This window comes from Arvicanthis niloticus, unplaced genomic scaffold (genome assembly GCF_011762505.2).
Source record: "Arvicanthis niloticus isolate mArvNil1 unplaced genomic scaffold, mArvNil1.pat.X pat_scaffold_912_arrow_ctg1, whole genome shotgun sequence".
In the NCBI taxonomy this organism is placed as follows: Eukaryota; Metazoa; Chordata; class Mammalia; order Rodentia; family Muridae; genus Arvicanthis; species Arvicanthis niloticus.
Window position 1 is genome coordinate 19,415 of NW_023046484.1, and position 26,362 is coordinate 45,776.

The window sequence follows — 26,362 nt, forward strand, 5'->3', positions numbered from 1 at the left end:
TACACAAGACCGTAAGAAAAAAAAATCCCATGGGCATCGGTGAAAGCAAAGCTTCTGCTGTAACGTGGTGGGTAGCGGAAGCCCCCCCCCCCCAAATCAAACAGCTCACTTCGAACTGTACTGAGCACATGGTGGTAAACACCTGTAACCCCACACCTTTGCAGAGACTCTGTCTTAAAAGGAAACAAATATAAACAAACAAAACAACAACAAAAAACAAACAAACAAACCAAAACAGGGTCAGTGAAATGGCCACCAAGCCTGGTGATCAGAGTTCAATGTCCAGGGCCCACATGTTGGAAGGAGACAACAACTCCTGAAAATTGTTCTTTGATCTCCAGATGCATTCTGTGACAGTCACTCACTCATAATACACAAGCATGCATGTGTGCATATAAATAGATACATAATTTAAAATATTTTAACTGCTTTTTATTACACAGTGGTGTGTGTGTGTGTGTGTGTGTGTGTAGGAACATAACTTTTTCAGTTCTTAAGAAAGCAAAATGACACATTGCAGTTATGTCAGATGTCACCATTGGAGGGGGCTCAGGGACAGGTCTATGAGACGGAGCTATACAGTTTTATGTCTCTCCTTCACACTGACATTGTTCCTCAACAGAAAGCTGCTCTGCTGCTCCAGTGCCCTTCAGCATTTACCCTCCCTTGTCCACTTGCTGCTCTCTCTCCCTTGGCCACAGCCAAGTCACACAGACATGTTAACAGACATGACACCACTTCCCCGGCACACACCTCAGTACTTTAACGCACGCACATCGATAGAAATAAACTGGGAGCATTGGACTCACAGTCACTGTAAACTACACCCCATCATTCTCTGGTCGGCTTTAGGAATCCCAGAGCCACTGTAAGCCCTACAAGCACTTTAAAAGGACTCAGGGCCAGAGAGATTGCTGATGGTTAACTGAACACACTGCTTTTCTGAAAGACTCAGGGTTGGTTCCCAGCACCCACAGAGCTGCCCACCAGCACCTGGAATTCCAAAGGATCTGACACCCGCTTCTGCCCTCAGGAGGTACCAGGCATGTGGAGCACAAACATACATGCAGGTAAAACACCCAGACACAGAAAATAAAAATTAAAAGAATCTCTTAAAAAGTGAGAACTACACTGAGCAGTGGTGGCGCACGCCTTTAATCCCAGCACATGGGAGTCAGAGGCAGGCAGATTTCTGAGTTGGAGACCAGCCTGGTCTACAGAGTGAGTTCCAGGACAGCCAGGGCTACACAGAGAAACTCTGTTTCGGGGGTGGGGGTGGGGGGTGGGGGGAATCGAGAACTTGCTGGGTGTGGTGAGGCACACCTTTAATGCCAGCTCTCAAGAAGCAGAGGCAGGTGAATCTCTGTGAGTTCAGGGCCAGCCTGGTCTACAGAGTGAGTCCTAGGACAGCCAAGGCTATTACACAGAGAAACTGTCTCAAAAAACCAAGAGAGTAAGGCAGGGAGAACTTTAATAGGTGACTAATCAATCCATGTGATTAGTGGATGAATAGGTTATCTTCAGAGTGGGTCTGTTCTAAAAGCCAACTTGGCTAGAGTGTTGCCTGCTCTTTGTCTGTTGCCATGTGATGCCTTCTGCTACCTGGGACTCTGCCAAGAAGAAGGTCATTGCCAGATGCTGCCTTACAGATTGGGCCAGAACCATGAGCCAAAACAAACCTCTCTTCTTTGTAGTTTCCCTAGTCTGTGGCATTGTTACTAGCAACAGAAAATAGATCAACATGATATCCCTGTCTCGACTGCTTTAAAAGGACCATCGCTAGATACTAACGATGTGAGAGGCCCAACCACACTCAGGCTGTGATGAGGGCGTGAACTCCCCAGAAACCAGCGTGGGCAAGGACCAGACTGGAGACGTGAAGGGAGCTTACCGGCTGCGCAATCAGCTCCGCCCGCATCAGACAGTCTGAGCAGTTTTGCAGAAGTTCTTGGATGGTGTTCTGGTTCTGATGCCTGGACATGGTGCCGGTTTGACTGTAGAGAGAAAGAAACCCAGACATGGGATGACTTTTATCAATTTAAAAGTAATTTCAAACTTTCACAGAGGCTGCAAAAATGGCAGAAAGGTGGTCCTGTGAACTCAGACACCACAGTCGTTCACATGGTGATGTCACCCCAGTAAGTATGTGTGTGGATATATCACCTTTTCCTGACCCATTTGACAAGGACAGTGACCTTTCACAACAAAATACTTCAGTAAATATTTCCTGAGAATGAAGACAACAATATAACCATAGGACAATTGTCCACATCAGAGAAGTTAAAATGAATACCATACTATTTTCTAATCTATAAAACATTTTGTTTGTTTGTATGAAACAGGGTTTCTCTGTGTATCCCTGGCTCTGTAAACCAGGCTGGCCTCAAACTCACAGACTTCCTTGTCTCTGCCTCCCATGCTCAAAATTTGGCACACTACCAAAATCTCATAGAATTAACCCCAAAATGTCCTTCAAAGCAATGTTCCCTCAGGTCCACATGGCCAGTGACGGCAGCTGGTGATCTCATCTGGCCTGTCTGTCACTTCTCCTCCCTCCCTCCCAACAGCCAAGTCCCCAGCACATGTCCTTCTATGGCAAGCACGGAGTGCAGAGACGTCACTAGCAAAGCCAGCCACAGGAGACAAGAGCAAAGCTAGTTCTACAAAAAGCATTTTCCACAGTTGCATCAAGAGGCGGTAAGAGCAAGAATCTCAGTATGAGGGAAAAGATGGAGCAGCGCTTGAGCAGAAGTTTCTTCCCACAACGAAGCTTGTTCTGTGTTCTTAATTTGATGGTTATAAATCAAGCTGCAGCCCTGCCTATTGCAGCTTGGTTTAATAGAGATATAAAACACATCAATTTACATTTAATATGTACGGGAATATACTGCACAGTGTTGAACTTGTGGGTAGAGAGCTAGCTTAGTGGATAAGAGCACACACCAGTCTCACAGAGGACCCAGATTTGGTTCCCAACACCCACTCTGGGCAGCTCACATGTGAAGTGTCTGTAACTCCAATTCCAGGGAATGAGACTGCCTCTTCTGGCAACCAAGGACACCTAAATATGCGTGCACATACTTTAAACATCCTTAGAGGGCTTTAGAGGCACCCGGTCCTTTAACCAGCTCCAATATGCATCGTCGACTATCAGTTTGATGTCACTCTAGCAAAATGAACTGTGTGTGTCCTTTTATGTCTTATTTTAAAGGTTTACTTAGTTTTAACCTATGTGTATGAGTGTGTGGCTGTACCCTTGAGTGTAGCTGGCTGAGGAGGCAAGAGGACATCTGATCCCCTGGAGCTGGTCTTATAGGTGGTTCTGTGCTGCCCAACACTGGTGCTGGGGACTGACCTTCTGTCCTCTGAGAGACCAGTTAGTGTTCTTAACAGTTGAGCCATCTCTGCACCCCACCCTGTATGTTTTAAAGAAAGACTCTTCTGTTAAAGGAAAGGGGATGTTGAACTAGAGATACAGTTCAATGGTGTAGCACTAGCCTGGCATGTGCCCTGGGTTACAAGCTAAACACTGGGGGGGGTGAGGGGGGGGAGCTAAGAAAACAATAGCTATAACATACCTGCATGGGGAGGCCCACATGAATGTGGGAACGTCTCCCACAGTGCCTGACTACATTATTACCACACCACACGAAAGCATCTTCTTTCTTTTTTTTTTTTTTTCCTGCCACTTATTTGGGGTTCCTCCCTGCAAGGAAGGCTCCCCAACAAGCCAGCACTAGCTGGATGTGGGTGAGGATCCCAGCCTTCCCTGGGAAACCACTCCCAAATGACGGCACTGGCTCCGTGAGGCAGGCCCAGGCAGCACACTTGCCTGAGCGTCCACCTGTCAAAACCTGGGCAGCTTCTCAGACTCCTGCAGCCTGAGTACACGCAGTCTCGCTTCCGCTCAGCATTACACAGGGAATCTGGCGTGATGCCCACCCCGCTGGGACACAGACAAGACTACCTACGTCTGTTGTCCTAACTTGTACAGGATTCCAGCGGCCTTAGAACACTTTCCCAGTGTACTCGCCAGAAAGTGGCAGGAAGCCACCGTAAGAAACAAAGAGAAAGATGGAGAGACACAGGAAACTTAGCAAGAGTTCTAGGGTAAATAAGAAATCGTGAAGGTCTTTTGGGAGGCTGAGGTGGGAAGGTGGCTTGAGTTCAGGAGTTCAAAACCAAGCTGGGCAACAGTGAGATCCTACATAAATTAAAGAAGGGAGGAAGACAGAAAGGAGAGAAAGTCTTGTATAATTACAATTCTTCCTTTGGTTTATTTTTTCCATCTTTTACTCTTTTGGTTATTTGAAACAAAATTTCACTACATAGCCTTCATAGTCTCACTCACTATCTAGTGAAAGAATAAATTGTAAAAATGAAATTTTAGGTCTCAAAATTAGGTTTCTTAGGTTCAGAGTTTCAATTTACATAGGTTTCTTAGGTTCAGAGTTTCAATTTACACTCAAGTGTTAGCTGCCCCTGGGGTGCATTCCAAGGGCTTAAATAAACATTTCAAAGGCACAAAAGACCCAAGATAGAGGCAATAAAATACCTGAGTAAACGGAAGTCACTTGAAAGGAATTCTCCCAGGAGCAAGATACAGATGTAAATTAGGATAATTGGGATGGGGGCTAGATGGAAACCAGGCTTGGGAACGGATGTTTGATATATCCAATCATATGTAACCGCGCCAAACTTTCCCGCTCTCCCCAACCCCTACCTATAAATATCCCAAGTTTCCTGGGCTTGGGTCGGAATCTCTATCTCTTGCGTGAGATATATTCTGGCCCGAGGGCCCTCGTCATTAAACCTCCTCTGCAGTTGCATCAAGAAGGTTTCTCGTGTGTCCTTGGGTTCGTGCAGGTCCGGACTTGGGTGAGAGTCCCCTTTTGGGGTCTTACATTTTGGTTCCCTGACCGGGAAACGCGCGACCACCCTAGACACACGACGACCCCTTGGAGGTAGGTTTGTGTGAGTGGTGTGTGTGAGAGTGCGGCGCCGCTGTCCTTGTCTCTTTGTTTTGGTTTCTTCTGCTGTCTTTGTTTCTGTGTTTTGATATCGGTTTCTTTGGTGAGGGGAACCTTCCCCATCGGAGACTGAGTGCAGCTGTCATTGTGGACCGTGAGGGCCCAATGACTGTGGATGGACAGACGTGTTGAAACCCACAGGCTGCAGCCCGGGAAGGACGCTTCACGGGTGGTTAGGGAGTCAGAGTGGTCTGGCTGCCCTTGGGGAAAGGCGGTATCCTTTCCCATCTGGGTTAGGGAGTCAGGGAGGTCTGACTACCCTGTTTTGGAACAGGAGATGAGTGCTCCTGCTAGGGGGAAGATGTGGAATCCTTCCCGTCAGAGGTCGCGTTTGGCTGGTTCTATGAGACCAAACTCGGGCAAGTGTGTCTGACTGTGTTAGTTCTGTGTGTTTATATTTTGTGTACAGTCTTTCTGGAACCCCTCCCTGCCGCTACTATGTGGCAGAGTACCTGAGCCAGGCTCCACAACCACTGGCTGCCCTGGCCCCCTAGGTGGTCCCCTCTTCGCCAGCGCTCGAGCCGCCCTGGTACTGGAAGCCAGAGTACATGCAGGTCTCCCGCCCACCGCAGTTTAAAAGGCGGGAGATGAGTTCCCAGCCTCCCGCCCGTGATGAATTAAGTACGAGCGGGAAGCGAGAGGCGGGTGGCGAACACATCCTGGCGGGCGGCTAGCGAGAGATAAGGGCTTTAGTGAGTGCGCGCGACATCCTGAGAACTACGTTTCCCAACAGGCCTTGCAGCTTTGACAATTATATCCAAGATGGCAGCCGGCCTGAGAACTACGTTTCCCAACAGGCCATGCGGTTTCCAGACACCGCTGCGATTGTTGACAATTCTGTGCCTCTGATATAGTGATAGGGGCAGTCTATTGTGTTGTCTTTCCTTGTCTTTTCTTGATAAACTTCGTTCTGTGTTATTTGTTTTACATGTTCTTGGACTCTGACTGACAATTGACGTTCCTTTTCTTTCTTCTGGACTGATACTGTGTTAACATCCTGAGTTTTTAAAAGCAGAAGCAATGAGACAGGCAAGTCCTGTTCCATAGCTTGTGGCCAAGAGAAAGCTCTGTTCCTCTGGAGGAAGAGACAGAGTGTGTCAGGTGCCTGATTTAGTGTGATGAACTACTAAAACTGCTTACTTAATTTAATTTAAAACTTACTTGTGAGACAGTCTCAATTTACACAAGAAAAACTGATAATTCGCCCTGCTGTGTGGCCAGGAGAAGGACACTAACAGAAAGAACCTTGAAGAGAACAGACTGTTTTCATAAGCGGCTCTTAGAAGGGGGCCAGCAGTTTTTTTGACTTCTATAATAAGAGAGTTGATAGTGGGTTTTCCTAGTTTAATAAATAAAAGAGCACTTTTTTTTTCCTTTAGTTACAGCTAAAAAGTTACAGGCTGTCCTGAGTCAGAATATATATATATGTAAGCTTCTATTTTGATAGACTTTCTAGCCATTGCTGTCTGAGATAATTTCATTATTTATATGAGACTTCCATTAAGATTTGGTTCAAAGGTGAAAATTCAGACAAGAAGAAGTGGTGAGGACTTGTGCTCTTATGTTAGATATAAAATGTTTACTTTGTTGTTCTTGTTGTATATCACTTCTACCAAAGTTTCTATTTTGTTAAAAGTTAAATTCAAATAAGTGTCAAATGTAACTCAAGTTGCCTTTTAAAAATTGTTAATAACTATTAATTATTATAATTGTTAATAACTTAATTGTTAATTAAGGTGTGAACCTTCAACACCTTAATAATCCTTGCTGTGAAATGCTACAGATAAGGCTATTCATTCTGATTTGGTTTCTTTCTTAGAGCTTCAGAGGTGAGCTCACATTACACTTGTGGACAAGGTACTGTTTGCAGAATGAATTAGGTTATGGTCTCTAGTGTGATATAAACAACAGTCATGCAGCCTCACAGATACACTAGTCTGTACAGAGTTCTAAGAGACTATTTACTGCTTTACAGGTGATCAAAAACAATAAATAAGATAAAAGCCTCTCTTCCAGGTGTTCAGAGGTCTCTATAAATTGACTAAGTTTAAAAGCTATCCTTTGTGCTTCCCACAATTATAGTTAACTCAGTCATTCTGGATTTCTGACGGGATTGGAAACTTATAGCTATTTACCTTGAGAAAAAAAGAAAAAAGATTTAAATAGATGGTCGGCAGCTGACATTCATCCTAAAGCCAGGTTCAGAACTAAATGTTTTAGTCAAGATAGATGACAGAGGTGCTAGTTAGTCAAAAAAAAAAAAAAAAAAAAAAAAAAAAAAAATATACTGGGTAGTAAGACTATCTTATACTTCACTGATAAAAATTGACATAATTATGCTCTAATTATATTTTGAAAAGAAAAAGTTTCATTTTAAAAGCCTTGCTTTCACAAGACCTTTGCAGGTTCTGGTCTTCAGAAGTAAAGAGCAGGCGGGGACACCGGAGAAAAAATGTTCCTTCAGACATAGAGACATTGGGGACCCCGTCAATTGATCAGGCTGTGGTCAGCAGCAGGTCAATTTGGAGCAGATGTGACTGAGACCTTCATGTGACAGAAGGTAAGGGACACCCAAAGGCCCACGCCAGATCCCGCTGATAGATCTTGAGAGAGAGGGTTACATGAGACCCCACTAAGTTTGATCAGGAAGCAGAGATCAGATAAGTTACCCACAGTCTTTCTAGACTAGCTCATAGAGACATTCTGTCAGTGTAGACAAGGCTTCAGAGGCTAGAGAGACTACAGGATAAGTCATTGAAAGATTTAAGAAATATACTACATATTAAAATTATTGATGGTAATAGCAAGTGGGAGAAGATTTAAAAGAAAGGAATAAAGAAGAGGAATAGAGAAGGTTTAGTGTAAGTCTAGAAGAAAAGAGTAGAGAAGAAGAATAGAGATAAGTTGCTGTGAGTTCAGAGGTATAGAGAGGAATAGAGAGAGGTGAAGAAAGAGAAAGGTGACAGGAAAGAATTTACAGAAAGCAGAAAAAAAAAAGGGACTCCAATCAAAGAGAGATAAAACTCTTTGAAAAAGACCAGTGTGTGCATTGCAAGTAAAGGAGCCAGCTTCAGGGTCCAAGAGGGCCCTAACAAATAGAAGCCAGGGCCAGAAAATCCCAGGCCTCGAAAAACACCCACCCCAAGTGGTGAAGATAATAGCTCTGTGTGAAGACGGCTATTGAGATAGATGGGGCCACCCAACTTTTGATAGACACGGGGGCTTCCTCCAGGCCAATGGGTCAAAACGTATTCATGGACTACCCGAACATGGTGGACTAAGAGATGGGCTGGGTATCCCATTCATTTATGGTCATCCTAGGCTGCTCCTATCCCCTGTCTGGTTGAGGGGATACCCCCTAGGATGGACATCCAGATACAACACTTCCTGGGCTGCAACTAGCTGACAAGAATTCAACGGATAGAAGACTGACTTCAGCCAGGAGCCGAGATAACCTGCTTTACAGACGGGAGCAGTTTTCTCCATGCTGGTCAGAGACAAGCCAACTTACTGTGTTACTGTGGTGGACAAATGTCATCTGGGCTGACTCTCCACCCCTGGCCTCGTCGGTACAGAGAGCAACCTTGGAACTTGTGGGGCTGACGAGAAAACCAACATCTACATGGACAACAGTTGTGCTTTTGCCACAGCCCATGTCTGCAGGACTATATACCAAGAGAGAAAACCCTGATGAAGCCAGCAACTGTGAGTACTCATTGCCCAGGACACCAAAAGGGAAGAGATTCAGTGGCCTGAGGCAATAACTGGACAAATCAAGTGTCTTGATATGAGAGCCTGTTCCAGTTGTGGGCCTAAGAGATAGCCTCACTTAAAACACAGAATAAGAGAAAGAACTCAGATTGCTAGCCATCCTGCCAGATACTATCTAGAGAAAAATATAAAATGGTGCACACAAGAAGGGAGAACTATACTCCCCAGAAAACAAAAGATTTACCAGGTTAAATACACAGATAGACTCTTAAGATAAGAGTACAACCAAGCAGCCAAGAGATTTAAAAACATATAATAGACCTCAGGTTTTGGGCCAGGGAAATGATAAGACAGTGTAGGATATGCCAACAAGTAAAGGCTTATGAGACTTAGAGTAAATAAGAAAAAGAGTTAAAAGGGAACAGCCTAGAATAAAAGTTGTCCCGAGGTTTTCAAACATCTGAGATAATTAGATCAGATAATAGCCTTGCCTTTGTTTGTAAGATAAGTCAGAAATTGTCAGAAATATTAGAGACTAATTAGAAGCTCCACTGTTTATACTGTCTCCAGAGCTTAGGACAGGTAGAGAGAATAAACAGAACCCTAAAAAACTAAATTACCCCTGAGAACTGGCGCTGGCTAGAGTGTCCCTTTCCTTGTCCCTATTCCAAACCCAGAATGTCCCTCTTCTGTGAGAGATGATTTTTCAGGCTACTAAGAAACTATTCCTGATGCTGTCGAACATAACTCGTGCCGACACCTGCGTTTGATGCCAACTGGAGAGAACAGCTGGACACCTGAACAACCTCCTCAGGCTCAAGATCACCTGCCGTTCTACAAGGCCAAGGACCAGCAGGCCTTGACTCCTGAGATATGCCCATCCTGGAGACACAGGGATAGAGATTGCCCAATTGTCAGAGATAAGAGACATTTGAATCTAAACTGTGTCCCAGACACAGCCTTAAAGAGTGGGACTTAAGCTACATATGTACATCCTCGAGATGAAAAAAAGCCAACAGGCCCATTAGTGTGTGTATGTGTATATGTATATGTATGTGTATATGTATATGTAGAGAGAGAGAGAGAGACAGCTACTTTACCTAAGTACATACTAGAGACCATCCAGGGCGTGAGAAAAAGATAGTTAAAGATTCAATGACAAAGATATAATTAGATGCTTAGACAACAATATCGCTCTTTACACCCAGATGATGATTCATAATTCCAAGATTGGAATTTGACCATGAGAGAAAAGGAGGAAATGAAAGAATAAATTGTAAAAATGAAATTTTAGGTCTCAAAATTAGGTTTCTTAGGTTCAGAGTTTCAATTTACATAGGTTTCTTAGGTTCAGAGTTTCAATTTACACTCAAGTGTTAGCTGCCCCTGGGGTGCATTCCAAGGGCTTAAATAAACATTTCAAAGGCACAAAAGACCCAAGATAGAGGCAATAAAATACCTGAGTAAACGGAAGTCACTTGAAAGGAATTCTCCCAGGAGCAAGATACAGATGTAAATTAGGATAATTGGGATGGGGGCTAGATGGAAACCAGGCTTGGGAACGGATGTTTGATATATCCAATCATATGTAACCGCGCCAAACTTTCCCGCTCTCCCCAACCCCTACCTATAAATATCCCAAGTTTCCTGGGCTTGGGTCGGAATCTCTATCTCTTGCGTGAGATATATTCCGGCCCGAGGGCCCTCGTCATTAAACCTCCTCTGCAGTTGCATCAAGAAGGTTTCTCGTGTGTCCTTGGGTTCGTGCAGGTCCGGACTTGGGTGAGAGTCCCCTTTTGGGGTCTTACACTAGCCTAGGCTGGCCTCACTGTCATAGCAATCCTCCTGCCTCGGCTTCCTTAAGTAGTAGGCTTCACAGCCAACTTGTTTTCTTCATTGAAAGGTGAGGATTTTTCTTCTGAAACACTGGGAAAGTTCTGTTCAGCAAGGTGACTCGGGGTGCTGTCCACACAGAATGCCAGCCAGTTCTAAGTACATGAATGAAGGAGTTCTCTCTCCACACAATAAAAGCCAGACTTTCTTAACTGACCTAACAAGGTGTGCCATGCTAAAAACTGAGCCGTAAGAAAGACAATTAAGGGCTACAGCGTATGGCATACATAAGAACGTTGCACCAGCTTGGCAACTTTCCTGTAAATCAAAATCTATTTCAGAATGAAGATGGATAAAACAGCAAGTTTGGCTGGTAAAGAATGCGCTTAACATGGGCAAGGCCATGGGTTCAATCCCCGGCATCCCACACTTACTCACACACACAGATGGATGCATACTACACACTCACACAGACACACTCACATACCACACTCACACCACACACTCACATACCACATATACACACACTCACACACATATGCACACTCTCTCACACATACACCACACACACTCACTCACCACATATACACACTCACACCACACACTCACGCACACTCACACCCCACACAGAGACCACCTATACCACAGAGGTGGGAAGTTCAAATTCATTTGTGAATAAATATATCCAAAGTGTCATACACATTTTAAGTCAATTTGCAAGTTGAAATTCCTTGAACAACAAAACCTAACTCTGGAGCCCCTGAAACCCCACTACTACAGGATGCTACTGGACACTCATAAAAGAGCTGCCTCTGGGGAGGGGAAGCTGGAGCAGTCATACACTTGGTCAAGGCATTGAGGGCTGCCCCTCCCCCTTTGTTATGCCCCCCTAGTTTTGGAAAACAGTTCTATCACTAGAGATCTCATGAATTATACAGAAGACAAGACATCTTTTCCTCTTCCCCGCCCACACGTATCTGACTATTCTTTAAAAAGTAGACTCTTTGTGTTATTAATTCTAAAAAGACTCTTTAGCCTTTACTAAGGGCCTGGCATGTGCTCACCACCCATGCTTAATACCGTAACCCCGTGTTTTGCTTGCTTTTTAGTAGATGAAGAAGAGAGATACACAGAAATCAAGTTTCTTTAAGACTGGGGGGAAAATGACTAAACTGAATAATGGAAGAGCCTCTGCCATGCCTACTTGTCTGATTTCCTATTTCACCTCCATCTGAGTGGCTGCGTGCTAAGACTCTCCACGGGATGAAGAAACCTCGAGGTGTATTGAAGTCTACGGGCTGCGTCACACTCTATAGCAGAGGCTAGCCTAGAACTCACTCTGTCACCAGGCTGACTTGAAACACGTATTCCTGCCTTGGCCTCCTGAGTGCTGGACCACAGCCACCAGGCCAGGGGTGGATCCTGTTTTACTATAGTATTAAAAATCTATTTTCTCAGTACTGAAAAGCTATTGCCTTTCCCTATTTGTGTGTGTGTGTGTGTGTGTGTGTGTGTGTGTGTGTGTGGTAATGCTTTAATTTATAAATTAGGCACAATAACAGACCAGAACTAATAAAATGGAACAAATATAACAATATAGTACAGTAAAGGGCATTTTAAAATTTCAGAATGTTTATTTCTAGATTTATCCAGCTTTGTTTTTTGGTTTTGTTTTTTGGGTTTGGGGGTGTTTTTTTTGTTTGTTTGTTTGGTTGGTTGGTTGGGAGTTTTTTGGGGTTTGTTTGTTTGTTTGTTTGTTTGTTTTTTAGATAGGATCTTAATGTGTAGACCAGGCTGGCCTCCAACTATCAGAGCAATCCTCCTGACTCAGTCTTTTCAGTATTAAGATTACAAGAGTGACCCACTCCCCTTAGCCTATTTATTTATTTATTTATTTATCTTTGAGACAAGATCTCATGTTCTCAAGTTGGCTTCAAACTGGCTCAGTAGCTAAGGGTAACCTTGAATTCCTGATCCTGACTCTAGGGCCCCAGTGCTCGGGTCACAGGCCTGAGCCCCCACTCCTGCCTAATGTCCACTTGGTATTTTTGAACAATGGTTGACCAAAGGCAACTGAAAGAGCAGGAGAAACCATGGGTACCAGAGAGAGCTCTGTTCTCTCATCCTCAGCGCCTACTTATCCTGTCTTCACCTGTAAAAATCCCAATTCCAGCTGAGGTGCAATCAAGAAGCCCTTTGGAAAGAAACAGAGCGAGGTCAGAGGGAGAACTGGGTGCACACCGGCTCTATCCATCTCAAAGAACAAATTCTGGCCTGCTGAGGTTAGCAACAGGGGAAGGAAGCAGCCACCCTGGCATCGCAGCTGCACAGGGGGTTTTATACATAGAACTAGCTGCACTGGATCAAGGAGAAGTGCAGGCAGAGAGGATTCTGATCCACTGGGTCAGACAGCCATCTTCATGACATGTGTGCAGATCCCTCATGAGCACTGGGGAGTGGCTTCAGGGAACACCTCTCTCTCTCTCTCTCTCTCTCTCTCTCTCTCTCTCTCTCTCTCCTAGGAATCAAACCCTCCACTCACCAACTTGGGCTCAAGCTTACTCTGTAACCCAGGCTAGATCTTGCAGTTCTCCTCCCTCTGAGTGGTAGGATGACAAGGCTATGCACCACACCCAGTTTCTGTGGTGATGGGGATTTATCCAGGGCTCTGGTCTGGGCAAGCACTCTGACTGCTCAGCTTCATTCCTAACTCAGAGTGGGAGGTTTATAAACCACACTCAGATGTGAACCAGTGAGCATCTAGCATCTAAGGTTCCATTTAAAAATGTGTGTGATTCTACAGACAAGAGAACATAAAAGATGCTTTGGGGTGGGGGAGAAAAGCTCATTCGGGTTAAAAAATAAAGACTATTGATTTCTAAGCTAAAATGAATAGATTTTCCTGGGAAATTAAAGAGTTATCTTTGGAAGATCAACTCTTCTGACATTGTTTCATCCTCAAACTCAGACAAATGACTCATTCCGCACAGAACCTGCCTGCGCAAACATTTAAAAAAAAAAAAAAAAATCATCCTAAAACTTGTTTAAACAAGAATGGCTCTAAGCGTTTGTAAAAGGATCCCTTCATCAGTGACTAAATGGAAAACATGTTCTGGAGTTAAATCCAAAAGCAGATCACACAACCGTCTTTGTGAACAGCATCTGGCTACATGTTACCTGGGCGTGTTCAAATAACATTCTTTTCTAAGAAAGAAAAAAAATACCCTAAAATTAGCTATCTTAAACAATTTTTTAACATCTGCTGCCAGAACAGACTTTGATGACAGATATGCAACATTATGAGGTAAAAATGCTTTGTTTTACAAAATACCTGCATAATAACATTTATTGTTCATTAGCCTCTCGTGCCGCCTTTCTGTATGTCTTTCTGTGTGTCTTGACATGGGTTACATCTTCCCTTTCTCTCTCTTTTCATTGCTCTCTCTTCTTCCTTTGTGCTCTTTGGAGTCATGTATGTGTGCCAGAAACGAAGGTATATGTCTCTCTCTGAATCCAGACTCATTGAATGAGCCCTTCCCCCAAAACAAACCTCAGTAAATGTCTGTTGGAAATTATAAATACATATTGCTTTAATCTTAAAGCCTTATCAATTCTCTCTTTATAATTTTTAAAGTATTTTTTGTATATCATACATTATTAGGTTCTTTTTTTTTTAAGAATCATAAGTAAAACCAAAAAAAAAAAAAAAAAAAAAAAAGGAAGTCTAAGTTTACCTCATGTAAAGTTGACTCACTAAACACCCTAGCCATCAGGTGAGTTGCTAATGGCCCAAAGATGCCTCTTCCCCAGGGCTTATCTGCTCACTCTGCCCCCAACTTTCTCTTGGACTTATTTACACACAGGTATAGCTACTCCTACAACTTCTTCATCTTCCCCCTCCTACACGCACCTAACAACATACAGCTCTGTGCACTGCAGGTGCCCAGGGCCTGTCTGTTTGGCTCAGTAAATTGGAAGAGAAACAAAGGCAAACACATGACCATTTGATGACATTAAACTGGTCGCCCTGATTTCGGAGCTCAACCTACAAGTACACCCATCCCAGTCCCTGATCCCACCCAAATGGGTTGAATAAAGGTCTCTTCCCCTATAGATTTAGATGAACAGGTCTCCTCTGACCTTAAATTTTGTTCTAGTAGAAGAACTGTGGCTGGGTGTTGGTGCACACCCTTAATCCCAGAACTGGGGAGGCAAAGGCAGGCGGATCTCTGTGAGTTTGAGACCGGCCTGGTCTGGTCTACAGAGCTAGTTCCAGGACAACCAGAGCTACACAAAGAAACCCTGTCTTGAAAAGCAAGCAAACAAAAACATGGAGGCAGTATTCCATATGTTGGGTGGATGCTGCCAATGAAGGGACAAACCGGCCACACTGCCACAACCTTCACAGACACCCCAAGGCTGGCACAGTGGAGCTCACTCCCAGCTGTACAGTCTGTGACTTTAACCATACTGGAGTGACACTCAAGCTGTTTGCCTAACTGCTTGCATCTCCAACAGGTAGGAACACCCACCTGCAGGGGTGGGGTGAAGCTTCAGGGTGCAGTTAGGTCTACATACTGCTGAAGAAGTGAACCCCGGGGTTCTGTCAGTGGTGGCTGCTCCTGCAGTTAATTGTTCTGAAATTTCCTTTTTGTGTATTCTGTCTTTGCCTCAAGCTACCATTTTATGGACAGTGTGCAAAAAAAGTAGACACAGATATAAAGGGAATCAAGGAATACATACTAGTTTATGCTGCAGTGTAGCCATTAAAATAAATTTATATTTTAAAGGAAAAGGGGGGAAAGGAACAGACAGGGTTTAAAGTATGGGGTATTTTCAGGAGTTCTATAAGACTCAAAAGCACTCTTTCAGGCAATTAAGTGAGAATGGTCTATTTTAGCAGTATAAAAGAAGGAATAAGAAAACTCAGAGAAAGATGTCTTCCTTATTTGTTTTTATTGTTTAGTGGAAATGTCACCAAAATAACAAATTCAATGCCAAAACAAAGAAACTCGGTTTTGAAATATTTTCCTATGCAAAAATTTACATTTGTTTTACTGTTCCTCAAAAAAAAAAAAAAAAAAAAAATCATCTACACATTGTCCTGCCATCCCTGAAAACACGCTTTTCTTCTCCCCAGATGGCAAATGAAGTCGGATGTGCTATCTGTTTGTCAAAAAGCTTGTTTCCAAGCAAAACCTTCAACTGTTTGCTGCTGCTCTTCTCTAAAGGGCCCTCATCTGGATGACATGTAGTTCTGGTGCATGGTTACAAAGTATGTGAACCCCTCCAACCCGACCTGTCTTTGGTGAGATATAAATTGTGGGTCTGAGCTAGCATTTTTTAGGATGTGGCTTCCAAGGATGGCTCATTGTCTTAGTGTCCTGGTCTTGGGAATCTTTGGGGCTGTGGCTTCAACCCCAGCACCAAAATTTCAGTTTTTAAGAGTCAGGGCCACTGGGGACCCAGTAGAATGGAGAAGGAGAAAGGCTGAACAGGGAGCAGAGCTCCCAGCTACTCCTACAGACTGAAACACTTCTAAAATCTTCTAGAAGTTTCTCATCTAGAAAGACTGGTTACCCAAGTCAAGCTGGACTCTCAAAGTCACACCCAAGTTCTCTTTGCTCCACCTTAAGAAGTCAGCACTGAGACATCAGAACATCAGCACATCTCTTCCCAGGGCATTTCAATTCTGAACTACAATGAAACCAAGCCCATGCATGGTTAGAAAAATAAACTACAGTCGAAAGCTATTTTGTCCTATTAAATAGCAATCAGACGGCATAATATAGAATCAACAATTAGTTTACGTAATACAGAATCATGTTGGGTGGGGTTTTCTAAGCACATGAAACTCTTCCTAAGAGTATTAACAAAATAAAGCAATGCATCAGGAAATACATATCTCACCGAATGCAGAATGAGGCTGCAACAGAATTACAAGGAAGAGTTATACTGGCTGAGAAAAGGTTTTCAAATAGAGAAGATGAGCTCAATGACAGCTTTTCTCAGACGGTGAGATAACCTGGATAATAAATTCCACCACTTGTTAGCTGTGAGACCTTAGCAAAGTGTTTTATTTTTGACTATTTTAACCTCAGTTTCTCATTTTTAAATTGGGATGTTGGTTGTGAGGAATGAGGTTGAGGTTACATGACTTTTTGTAATATCTGACTTATCACGAGTGTCTGGCAGGGGATGGGAACTATCATTAACCATGGATCTGATGTTTTATTAAGTATACAATTTACCTAGGTTTAATAACCATACCAGTGTTATCTTCTGTGTATTGAATTTGCCTAAATCTTATTTTGCCGATGTTTCAATACATATCCTGAGTTACCTATGCTCTGAGCTTTGAGTGTCCTCGAACTCTCTTAACATCTCACAGGCAGGTGCAGGCTGAAGCTGTCAGCACACCTGGGCAGCATACCAGGTGTTGGCTGAAGCTGTCAGTGCAGCTGGGCAGTGTCTACTTTCCCATCCCACTGCACCTGCCACGCCCAGACTTTCCCTTCATCCTCCTGGGGTGAAGCAATGGCCATCTCACCCAGATTTCTAGCAGGTAGTGCACAAGGCACGATCCTCCACAGAGCTGTCAGAGAGCCACCCTGCTGAGGCTCAGTGACCCTGGATGGAGGAGACTCTGGTGGCCATGAATGCCTGCCATGGATTCCTTCGCTAGCCAAGCCCCTCCACCAGGCTTTCCCAAGATCCTTCCTCCCTTTCTTACTGCTTTCCACTTTTCAATGGATGGTCACCAAGAAGCCCATTCTACAGACCTCTTGAATTTTCCCGTGTTCTTATACATCCTTGTATATCAGCTGAATTACTACACAAAGTAAACACCACTTTAAAAAAAAAAAAAAGTCTCACTAATGCCTCCATGACAGATGCTATCTCTACTTGTGAAAGCTTTGAAGCTATTTACCCACCGCCAACGTGTGTGTGTGTGTGTGTGTGTGTGTGTGTGTGTGTGTGTGTGTGTAAGCCAAGGCCGATAGCCAGGCAAGCACTACAGCACTAGGCTATACCTTCAATTCTACTCTTTTGTACCTTGTATTTGTGTGGTCTCAGAGTATACACTCCTCTCAGATTTTTTTTTTTTTGTTCATCCACGTTAACTTTCCATAAACTCCATGTGTGTACACAGCAGATGCTCAGGAGATGCTTGCTAAGCCAATGAAAGGACATGGAATTTTACATAAATTAACAGGTAGCAACGGGTCTGTCGAGTCTAGAAGTGAATGCAGGGAGTGCTGGGTGAGGCTGAGTGGTCCTCAGGGCTCTATTCACTCTGAAGTTTAGAGTGATTTTAGTGCTCATTCTGATTTCTTTTATTGATATTATTATTATTATTATTATTATTATTATTATTAATTTATTTTGTTTTGCTCTGCTGAGGATATAGCCTGCTAAGCACAGGCTCTTCTCTTGAGCATATTCTCAGTCCCTGTTTCGGATTTGGAATAATGGGATCTGGATAAGAAGAAGCCTTAACATTACAGCCACATATTTCTGAAGCTCAATGCCTACCACTTTGAATCCTTCTACAAAAATCTACACTTTGGTTGGCGGAAGAGCTGAGTGTGAGCTCTGGCTACTTTGGTGACAAAAAATAGTTTGGTGATTAGTATTTTATGTTAGCTACAAGAATAAGACTGCAGAAATTCTGCCTTAACTGAAAAGGGTATTAATGTGATGTCTTATGCAAAGAAAAAGAAACTCTAAAGTTTCTTTTCAAGGTTCATGCCTTTTATATTACCAGGCATATAATCCTATTTCTTAAGTGGAGCACAAAGTTAAAGTGTCTACAGATCTCATCTAGTCTAAAATAAAGACAGACAGAGCAGGAGGTGCTGGGGAAGAGGGCGTTGCAGTGTACATGTGATCTCCAATGTTCTGAAAGTGGCCAAGAGTTAGTTGTGGAAAAGACACAGAGGAGACACACTTCACAGTGATTTCAACAGCAAAAAGTAAGATCTGAGTTCTCTACAAAGACTGGTTTACATAAAGAAGACTTACTCTTATTTCAAAAATTATTTCATTTGTATCAATTCAACCTACAGATTCAAATAAGTTAAAATTCAACTAGTAGTTTCTGTGCTGATTTTTGTAGAGAGAGTGAAAAAAAGCCATAAATATTATTTAACCATTCACTTAGCAGAGGTCCCCGGCTCTCTCCTACTTCTGCAAAATCTAAGCGATGAGAGATGAGCAAACAGCTCTCTCCACACAAAACTAAAATGTTACCAGAAAAACAGGTCCAGGTACATGGTCTGACTCTCCATGAACTGAAAATGCAGAACTCAGCATTCATGGGCTATTTTCTACTGAGCAGAGCTAGGACAGGTCCAACAGGCTGGGGGGAGGGGACTCTATCACCTGGGTCTCAAGAGAATGACAACCTCTGAGTCACTGGCCACCTCTGACACCCTGTAAGGCCACTGATGAACATCAATCCTTGGGGGTGGGGTGGGGTGGGGGAATCTTTTCTCAAAGTGAGGTCATTTTCTACTTCTGTCTGTTTTGCCTTCCAGAAGATATAAGCTTGACAGGTTTATAAATAGACATTTTTGGAAATGGGGGCATGAAGAAATATTGAAGGATGGAAAAAATCGTTTTTAAATCTAAATCAAATGTTTAAGGGAAGAATCCTACTAAGACATGTATCTTTACCCAGCTCTAATATCAATGACTAAATTAAAAATATTACTTCTCTATAAGATTATAAGAAACCAAGGAAGTGAATTAGCCAATTACTAGGCACCGGTGGTTGTCAATTTAAGAGGGCTAGGAGGTGTAGGTCAGGAGTAGAACACTTGTCTACTGTGTGTGAGGCCTTGGGTTTGAGTCCCAATAAAGCAAAAATAACAAAAGATAAGAAACCTGGGCTAGTAGAAGCAGGCTAAATAATAAGATTAATAATAACAATAACTTGGTTCATAACGTGTTGAACTACTAAATTCTAATATTCTTTCATATTCTTCCATATTCTGATCCCCAGACTTTAATTGTGTAATCCACACATTGAAAAGAATGGGCTACTGATTCCGGGAAGGCTAAGTCAGAAAACTAAATTTGAGATGTAGGTGGCTCGCCAAATTTTAAAATCTACTTTAAAACCAAGTTTTTAAACCTGGTGTTACCGGACACAATCGTTCTTCAAATCCCCGGGCACGATTTGTTAAGAAAACAAAGATCTCTAATAATGAGAAAAGGTATCCTGACGCCCGAGAAATAAATAAATTTAAACAGAAATCAGGTTGCAACCGGAAGGTCTGTCGTTCTCTAAAACTGCTTGCAAAACAAAACTCCAAGGAGCCTTTAGGTTTCTCCTCCTCCGCCTGCGGCCACTGCGCTGCGAAGTATTAAGGTAGTGGGGCGGCCGCCTCCAGAGGCGCGACCAGGGTAGGGCTGGGAAGGGGCGGGTCGCAAAAGTCTCACGGCTCACGTGGGCTTGCAGAAAGCAGCTGTGGGGACTGTGTGAAAGGAAGCTCATTACCTTCTCCCACCCACCAGTGACTCCCTAGCTGTATTTACCCGACGATCCCGGGAAGAGGACCTAGCCCTTTGTGCCGTGGGTTCCTCTTCAGTGCTTTCTCCAGGGTCACCCTCTCAGGCAGAGCTTGAGCCCACTCTATACAGATCAAAGAGATGACTAATAAGGTGCCCTGAACCACCCTTAGTACAAAAGTCATCCAGGAGACTAGATTTTTTTAAAGAGGTGCGATCCCGGTGACCAAGTGGCCAGAGTTGAGGAAAAGGGGGCGAACGGAACAGACCTGTCCTGGCCAAGCCATCCCTACATTTGAGTGACAGGGGAGTTTTCAGGCCAGGTGGAGAGCGCAACTTCCATGCAAATACCCTCCGGTGGCCAAGTAACTTAAGGGCCTCCGCCGCCGTCGCCCTGGGGTGACCATGAGTTGCAAGTCCTGAGTCCCTCCAAAGCCACCGGGCAGCAAAGGGGACTCCACCCCTTCACAAGTTTTACTTTTCATTAGTTTTGAAAGCCGGGCTTTGTGGCCGCAGCTCCCCCTTGCGTGACCTCCCACCTGCCGGCTGGAACAGAACAAAGGCAATCACAGCCAGGTCCACCTTTCAGGGGACAACCTGGGGTAGGAAAGGGGGGCGACAAAGGAGAGACCTACGTCCCTGCCGTCCATTGCTCCCTTCCGCAGTGGAGGCAGAAAGAAGCCGCTTCTAGGATAGAAGCGAGGTGAGGACCGTGAGACCCTGCGCAGGCTCACGGTAGGACTGTTGCCCGGGTCCCCGCACACACCCACGCTCCCTGTTCTCAGTGGCAAGCACTGGGCGTAGGGACACCCGTTCCTGCACTTCCGTGACCCGGGGCAAAGCACTTTCCTCGGCCTAGACCCGGGTTTCCTGGTCGGCCCAGGAGGCGGGCCACTCCCTGGCCCAAGGTCCAGGACTGAGCTAGGTGGCGGCGGGCAGGTACCCACCAGTAGCCGTCGGAGTTCTGGTCGTTGACCGTGCAGCGCCGGGAGTAGTACATCCTGCTGGTGCCACCGCCGCCGCCGCCCCCGCCACCCCCGCCGCCGCCACCGCTGTAGGTCATCTCGTAGCGCAGGTCGGGACCGGACTCCGCGCGGGTCATGCGGCCCAGCGTGTTGATCCGCGGGTGGGAGCCGCCGTTGCAGCTCATGTCGGCGGTCACTCAAGAGAGCCGCTCAGCGCCGCGGCATACGCGAGGCGTCGCCTCGGAGCACGCGAGGGGCTCCCGGAGAGGAGCGCGGGACGCGGAGGACTGGCGAGGGCGCAGCGCTCCAGCAGGGCGGAGACGGGGACGGCGACTGACTGGGCGCGGGAGCCGGAGCGGAGCTGTGGCTCGGAGGGCAGCGAGGGCTCAGAGGAGCTGGGTCGCGCCTGGGTGTTGGTGTTGGTCGAGGCGGCTCGAGTCTCCTCCCCGCTGGCACCAGGCGCCCAGGCCACACCTGGCCAGCTTCTTCCCAGGGCGAGGTGCGGCCGCCTCGCCTCCCCCGCCCCTCCCCCCCTGTCACCGACGCCTGGGGCCGCCCTCCGCGACCTGCGGCTCCGCCCTGCGCCACCGAAGCCTGAGCAGAGGTGAGGGGCGGTGACTTGGTGACTCGATCCCCTCTGGGGCCCGCGACCCTGGGGGTCGGGGGGAGACTTGCTTCAGGCTCTAGGAGCCAAATTCGGCCACAGTGGCACACCTTTGGAGGATTTCCTAACGCCCCAAGGGAACGGAAATAAAGTGGACTGGGAGGGCCACTCCATAGGACGACTCTAGTGAAATATTGACTTTTTGCTTATCCCAGGAAACCACGCCAGCTTCTATTTGAATCGCCCCAGGAGTTCGATTTCTGTTGTGTAAAAAACTAATTTACAGGGAATCCCGAAAAAGGCTTTTCCAGAAATAATTTGTCATGAGGATAAAGACATTTCCGCTGTTTTCCACCGGATGACACAACAATATAAATTACTATTTATTTTCCTTTTGCCTCCCGTTTCAACAAGAAGCTGTGAAGATTTAAAACATAGGACCCAACTTTTCAACCTGGTGTAGTCCTGTAATCCTGGCATTCCGAAAGCAGGACTTAGCTCAAGGCTAGTCTGGGCTTCGTAGCAGGACTTTGCCTGAAACAGAAACAAGAGGCGGCTTCGCATTTCTCTAAAAAGAATCATGAGCACGTTTGTCCCATGTAGACTCTTGAGCCCCTTTCTGTGCCCAAGAACCCTGGACAGATACCGTTCCAGATGAGTAAGATCCAGCCAGAACATTCCACCGATTTGTTCCAAAGCCACTCCCAGTTAGCGTTTGAGTGCTATTTACACCTAGTCTCCATAAACCGGCTTTAGAACCAGACCCCTGTACACCAGCCATTAAAAACTGTTTAGATAACTTGGGACAGTGTTAAATGCTCTCTAGTAAACACCATGTAAAGATCTTGGTAATGAATATTTCTCATCCTCCTAAATAATGTCTGTTAGCTTTCCTGTTTGTACAATGTATTTTTCAAATGTTTATGCGCTGGTTAAAGCAACCCCAAAAGTAAATGTTAACTACATTGGCATGGTGTAAAGAAGAAGTGGGGGTTTTTCTAAATATGTGTCCTATCTAATTCTGCAATGACACTTCTAACTTTAGGACACAATTTTTGACAACAGATCTTGCTTGCACTTTTGCTTCCTGATTGCCCAGAGCAGACCAAATTAAACCCAAGGAGTCAAACGCACAGTGAGATAACAGCTTACCACTGTAAGCTCGCCCGCTAATGTCTACCACAGTTCGACTACCATCAATTTCCTCTCGTTTCTAATAACGAATTCACCTGGCCAGAAGCATGTAGACAGAAGTGCTTTGGTTAGAAATAGAATCCGTATCCACAAGTCAGCCTCCACACAAACAACCCACAGTATCCGGAAGATATTTGGAGCATCAATAAATAATGCACGGAATTTGATTCGGAATATTTTCCCTCTTATGCATCTTGCTTGTCCAGCAAGAAACTATAACACATCATATGGAAAGGCCTGTATCAGACTGTGCAGAAGACAATGACTAACACATAGCCACTGTCCTCATAAACGCTATCGTAGAACCTCAATCTCAACCATTCGGAGATCATTTCTCCATTACTGAAAAGGACGCACAGTCGACCTGCTAATTCACCTTAAATACAACCCATTTGTCTATGAAACACTGGACAGCAAGAAAGGCAACCCTCCACCAAAGATAGCTAGCACATCTGAGTGCTCACATTGGCTAGTCAGGCAGGAGCTGGGCTGCTGGCACTTCCCCCTCCCCAGACTAACAGCTGGTCAATCTATTTACAAAGCAAGGAATGAAAGGTATGAAAAATACAGCCCACCAGATGTAGATCTGTGGCCACCATTGCTTCCTGACTTACCTCACTGCATCTTGCTCTCCTTCCCAAGAATACTGGTGGCTCTAAAGCTAACCAAACATGCCTGTCTGGGAAGACGGTGATTTCATTTATCTTTCTCTAAGACGAGCCAGGAAGATAAAAGGATAAAATAAGTAGCTTGATATGCTAGGGAGGTGGACTCCAGACACACACACACAACATTAGCTGTCTGGACTGTTTCAGGTCGTGCTAAAGGACAAACATAAAAGACTGTCGTTATAATGATGTTATAATTGACTCAGGCGAGAGCTCAGAAAATGGAATATCTGCCTTACCAACCTTCTATAGTAAGGGCCAGAGATGAAGTACCACATGGAAGCATTCTTAAAATGGAAATTGTATATGAAGCTTGGGGTACCACCCACTGAACCAAAGTTATTAGCTAGATTCGGAGTGTCCATCTTATCTCTGGGTCAGAAATCTCTTCCTTGTTAACATGAATTCCCTATGAGGAGCCATATTGGATACTCTAGCATGGACCAGCCCACAGACTCAATGCTAGACACACAAAGGTGGATAAGATGCAGCCCTTGACTTGTAGGAAATCGAAATCTGCTTTAGGAAAGTGATCACAACAGTGTATGCTGTGATTTCCACAGAACCATGAGGGCCCAGGAAAGGAAAGTCAGGACCTCTGGAAGAGCAGTCAATGCTCTTAACCACTGAGCCATCTCTCTCCAGCCCTGCTGTTTTTGTTTGTTGGTTTTGAGTTTTCTAGACAGGGTTTCCTCTGTGTAGCTGTCTGGAACTCACTCTGTAGACCAAGCTGATCTCAGAGACTCTGTTGACATCCTGCCCCCTTGCCTTCCCCACCCCAGGCACAGACCCCACCACAGCACACCACACCACACCCCCTCCCCCAGTACTCGAATGAAAGGTGTGCACCACACTGCCTGGTTTACAACTGGGTTTTAAAAGCAACAGATTTAGCGTCTGGAAGTCTTCACTTGCTGAGCTGACTAAGGTCAGCTATTTTTTCCCTGCCACTTGTAGATAGCTTCCCATATAGTGACAGAGACAGTTTCCTGACAGGCAACCTTGTCTCTGGCTAACCTTAGAAATGACCTTGCAGCTAGGAGAGAGCCCTGAGCCTTATCCTGAGCAGATGTAAAACACCAAACAGAACACCTTGATTTCAATAAGGTTAACAGGAACCATTTGCTGGCTCAGAATCCCATGGGACCCCTCATTATCTCTTTGTAGTAAGTGACACACTTTTGTTCCAAAACCATTTCCAACCCTGAGTTCAAAATGGCCAGTTTGCCGGCTAGAGGAAGAGGATTTTAATAAATCAGAACAGATAAATGCCTGGACTAAAAGTATGTGCAATAATAAAAAAAAAATCTATTAAATTGGCAGAGAATGTTTTAGTTACAGAGTATGTAGTGGCTACACTGTAGGTCTAGGGAAAAGCACTTGTCTGACACATTTGACTCTGAGCTTGATTCAGCACACTACAAGTGTGTGTGTGTGTGTGTGTGTGTGTGTGTGTGTGTGTAAAACATAAGTTTATACAACCTTTCCTACTTTTCAGAGATTTCATTGAGGAAAGCATTTTGATAAAGCAAATAAAAAATCTATTTAAACCAAAACTATCTTTATTTTTATTGACATAGGTTTCCAGATTATTAACAGGAGAATTTTTCTGGTTTTCTGTGACTTTCGTCTATTTTTTGTTTTGTTGCCAGAGAAGGTGGCATACCTTGTAAAAATTTAATGTCTGAGAAGACCATTTCAAACACTTTTCTACCACAGTGATGAAAGTCTCACACACTCTTTCTGTCCCTTATCTTGGTTTTCAACCTGGTAATAACTAATGAATTGTGCTGATCTTCGTGGAGTTTGTTTGGGTGGTAAAGCCTCCTCACATGAAGTCTTGTGAAGACAACCATCAGAAGAAACATCACTGTGGGGTTAGTCCTGTAGCCTGGGTAGTCTTGGTCTTACCCATCATTCCTGGGCCTCTGTTGAGGCTCTGACCCAAGAGTTTTTCCCCAGCATAAGTATCACATAAACCAAGCCCACATTTTAATAGAAGGAAGCAGTGAGACCCAGAAATATTAGGCATTTCTCTGAGTTACTTGATATTTCAAATATCAGAATTCTGTCTGTTTCTAATCTTGTGTCACTATGCCAAAATTCCTATCTAGTCAGGCGTGAAGGAACACATTTCTGAGTAAGATATCAAATCACCTGAACCCAAGAAAGTGTTCTATTAATTGTTATTTTCCTAAACTGAGTAGGTGAGGGTGTCTGGATACACAATAACAATAAAGTGAGTGCCTGCTTCCTGCGGTCACACAGAGCAGAGGTATTTTATATTTGGTCTTTAAGGCTGTTTTTCTTGACAATCTCAAGTCACAAAGCATGAACACCAGAGCTCTGTGACACCCCTTCCCTCTCCCACTTTCAGTAAACACAGGTTGGGAAAAAAAAAAAGCCTCAATACTGACTATGTACAGAATTTTTGTCATTATTTCTTTATACAGTATAATCATTGTTTCATTATGTTGGGTATTATACATAACTTGAGATTACTTAAACCACGCAAGGGGCTTGAGCATCTGTGCATTTTGCTATCTGAGGAGAACCCTAACATTAGTTCCTGGCTATAACTGACACTGTATTTATTTATTTGTGTGTGTGTGTGTGTGTGTGTGTGTGTGTGTGTGTGTGTGTGTGGTGCTTGTTAGTATCAGAAGATAACATCAGGCACCAGTCTTTATTGACTACTTTGTCTGTGGAAGGAACTCTTGCCATTTGCCACCATACTGTGTACTGATCTGGCCAGTGATCCTCCAGGGTCATCCTCCTGTCTCTGCTTTCCCATCTCACTATAGAAATGCTGGAATTACAGACACACACTACTGCTCCCAG

General features: G+C 44.5%; 1 protein-coding gene and 1 long non-coding RNA gene across 2 annotated transcripts in view; one reads left to right on the top strand and one right to left on the bottom strand.

The window, feature by feature from the left end:
- Nucleotides 1-21,670, bottom strand: part of LOC117702528 (desmoplakin-like) — a 36,910-nt gene extending 15,240 nt beyond the window's left edge. The window contains exons 1-2 of the mRNA XM_034493624.2: nucleotides 21,038-21,670; nucleotides 1,892-1,994 (exon numbers count right to left, since the gene is read on the bottom strand). Coding sequence (XP_034349515.2) covers nucleotides 1,892-1,994; nucleotides 21,038-21,240 — 306 coding nt within the window. The 5' untranslated portion in view covers nucleotides 21,241-21,670. The remainder of the gene's footprint in view (nucleotides 1-1,891; nucleotides 1,995-21,037) is intronic.
- On the top strand, nucleotides 6,036-8,910 carry LOC143433936 (uncharacterized). The gene is made up of 2 exons (XR_013070435.1): nucleotides 6,036-7,590; nucleotides 8,352-8,910. It is a non-coding gene; the product is annotated as an uncharacterized LOC143433936 (long non-coding RNA).
- Nucleotides 21,671-26,362: the final 4,692 nt, after the last annotated feature.